The 2,831-nt window shown below is 58.8% G+C and overlaps 1 protein-coding gene across 1 annotated transcript; it reads left to right on the forward strand.

Moving 5' to 3' along the window:
• Positions 1-5: 5 nt before the first annotated feature.
• Positions 6-1,061, forward strand: TK1 (thymidine kinase 1, soluble; the record flags this gene model as incomplete). Its single annotated transcript, XM_008946971.1, has 5 exons — positions 6-61; positions 135-228; positions 505-594; positions 674-793; positions 903-1,061. Coding segments are annotated over 5 exons (519 nt in total), but the record flags the coding sequence as incomplete, so codon positions are not given.
• Positions 1,062-2,831: the final 1,770 nt, after the last annotated feature.

Consider the following 2,831-nt stretch of genomic DNA (forward strand, 5'->3'; position numbering starts at 1 on the left):
TGCTGGTGAAGTACGCCAAGGACACGCGCTACGGCGGCACCGGCCTTTCCACGCACGACAGGCGAGTCCCTAGGGCCGCGGGAACGGGGCCAGCGGCCACGCAGCCTGGCTCACCCGCTCCGCCTTCCCCCCAGGAGCACCATGGAGGCGCTGCCGGCCTGCCTCCTCAAGGACGTCTACCAGGAGGCGCTGGGCTCTGCCGTCATCGGCATCGACGAGGGGCAGTTTGTAAGTGCACGGCCAGGGCAGGCCTGGGGGGTGCTGTAGGAGGCAGAGGAAGGTCTGAGTCCTCTGTACGAGTGAGAGGGATGAAAAGCCCTGGGAGAGTTTGATGCTGCTGGGCTATGCTCCTGTAGCCAAACCCTTCCCTCTTCTGAGGGCTGTGGCTCTGGAGCCCCTTCCATGTCTAGGCAACATGGCTTTGATTTTTTTAGTGCCCTGTGCTGCTATCTGGGCTTGTGCTGCCCCTTCTTCCTCCTGACCCTGCTTCTGTACCTCTCGTAGTTCCCAGACATCGTGGAGTTCTGTGCGACGATGGCTAACGCTGGGAAAACTGTCATTGTTGCTGCTCTGGACGGCACCTTCCAGAGGAAGGTAAAGCACTTCCTTTAGCACAGCAGCTGCTTTGGGGTCCTCAGAGAGCCCATCCCACAGCCCCGCTGTCTCGGGACAGGCCTTTGGGAGCATCCTGAACCTGGTGCCGCTGGCGGAGAGCGTGGTGAAGCTGAACGCCGTGTGCATGGAGTGCTACCGGGAGGCCTCCTACACCAAGAGGCTGGGGGCGGAGCGGGAGGTGAGTCCCCGGGGAGCAGGGGACCCCAGCAGCTCCACCCGGGGGGCCCTGAGAGATCTGCCCGGGGTCCCGGAGCTCTGTGGAGTCACCGTCCCGATGTCCTTGCCAGGTTGAGGTGATTGGAGGAGCAGACAAGTACCACTCTGTGTGCCGTGCCTGCTACTTCCGCAAGCGGCCCCAGCAGCCGGGCTCAGAGAACAAGGAGAACGTGCCCCTGGGGGCCAGGCCGCCCCCCGCCCCCGTCTCACGGCAGATCTTTGCCTCCTGACTGCTGGGCTCCTGCACAGGCAAGATCAAGAGGGGGGAAGGAAAACTGTTAAATGCCTCAGCTCTGCCTGCTAAGCCCCTGTCCTCTGCGCTGAGCGCCGGGGGGAGCAGCATCCACCAGTGCTGGGGGGAGCGGGAGCCTCGCCAAGAGCGAGCTCCTTTCTCAGACCATGGAGAAGAGACGGGTGTAGCTGCTGGTGCTGCCACCCAGACAGGCCCTGGAGAACTGCCAAAGGCTGCAGAGCTTCCACTGCTCGCCGTCGTCCCAGCCTCTCTCCTGCTCTTCCTCTGGCACTGGTGGCAGGTTCACTTGCCTGTTGATACAACCGTCTCTTCCCCTCGGGTGCTGTTGCTAAATTCCAGGTTTCTTAAGACAATGTACAGTAGCTGAGTGTTTTAAACCCACTTCCTTTTTTAATGCAGTCTGAGGAGATAGCCCGTCCCTTATCGCGGAGCTGTGGAACAACTTTCCAACTGACACCCAGAGCAGCAGCCTGGCCCTTGGCCTGCCCTGGCCTGTCCCGTTGCTGTTACACTCTCTGTAACTGTCCTCTGCATTCTTGTTGAAACAGAAGGGGAAATGAAAGCTCCACTAGGCAGCCTGACCGTAGGCCCTTCCCAGCTTCTGAACTCTGAAGGAGCTAGTGCTGGTCCAGTAGTGCTGGATGTGTTCAGAGTGCTCGTGGGAGAACTTTGCTTCACTTCAGGAAGAGCCTCCTCTCCAAAAATAGGGGTGGTTCTGCTCAAGCCCAAGCCTCGTGCTGCCAATTCAGTGCTTGGTTACCTGGGGAGGGTTTAGAGGCTCAGGAATGAGTCTGTAAAGGTTTGAGCTACAGTGTCTGTGAAGATCCAGCTAGCTGGAGAAGGGTCTCTGCTTTGAGTGGGTGGTTCTCTACTCCAGTCATCTATCTTGCTCCTACCCAAGCCTTCCAAAAACTCTCAAGGCTGATTCTTTGTGAGCTGTAAGTTGACTGAAGGGTCCCCTTCCCCCTTTGCTTGACCTGACTTGGGTTTTTTTTCCCCTTACACTTTGTAAAACTGCTGTTCCTGTGAGCCAGCACACACGAGCTCCACGCAGCAGCTCTCTGTTCTGGCTGGGTCCAATCTCCAGGTGGGTGCAGTGCTCTGTTTGCCCACATTCTGCAGCTCTGCAGAGGCACCCCCCTAGGAGGCCACGGGAGCCTCTGGAGCCCCAGCCCCCGTGTGTTACTGGAAATGACGCCAGTTGTACTCACAAGCACTTCCCTGCCAGGCCTGGGCAGGCCCCCAAGGACGGGCAAGCAGCACTGCTACTCGTTTAGGTCAATAAATAACTTGGTGGAAGTGTGTGTGTTTTACAGCAGATTGCTCTGGAACGGCTCCCCACGTGCAGAGAACTGTGTGTGAGCAGCATGGGATAGTTCCTGAGGCAGGGGCCTGTGCTGGGCAGCTGGTCACAAGGTTTTGGAGCACAAGACTGTGTGAGGAGCCTGAGGAGACCTCGCCTAAAAATAGCTGCCAGGGTGAGCGTGCAGTTTGCAGCACAGCAGCTGGTTGGGGCTGCTCTGCTGCTTCCAGGGAGCCCCTGGGGAGGGGAGGAGCCCTGTCCAGCTTCCCCAGCGAAGAAAGGCATGAGGCGGCGAGGTGAAAAAGTTTATTCCATCTCTACAGTGACAAAGGACTATTTGAACACCAGCCCCAGCAGCGACAGCTCGCACACCACACGCTGCTGCTGGGAGCAGCTTCACAACAGGCACAGCAGAAAACAACCCGGGCCGGCCACCCTGTGCAG

Source organism: Merops nubicus, unplaced genomic scaffold (genome assembly GCF_000691845.1).
Source record: "Merops nubicus isolate BGI_N331 unplaced genomic scaffold, ASM69184v1 scaffold25259, whole genome shotgun sequence".
Taxonomy (NCBI): domain Eukaryota; kingdom Metazoa; phylum Chordata; class Aves; order Coraciiformes; family Meropidae; genus Merops; species Merops nubicus.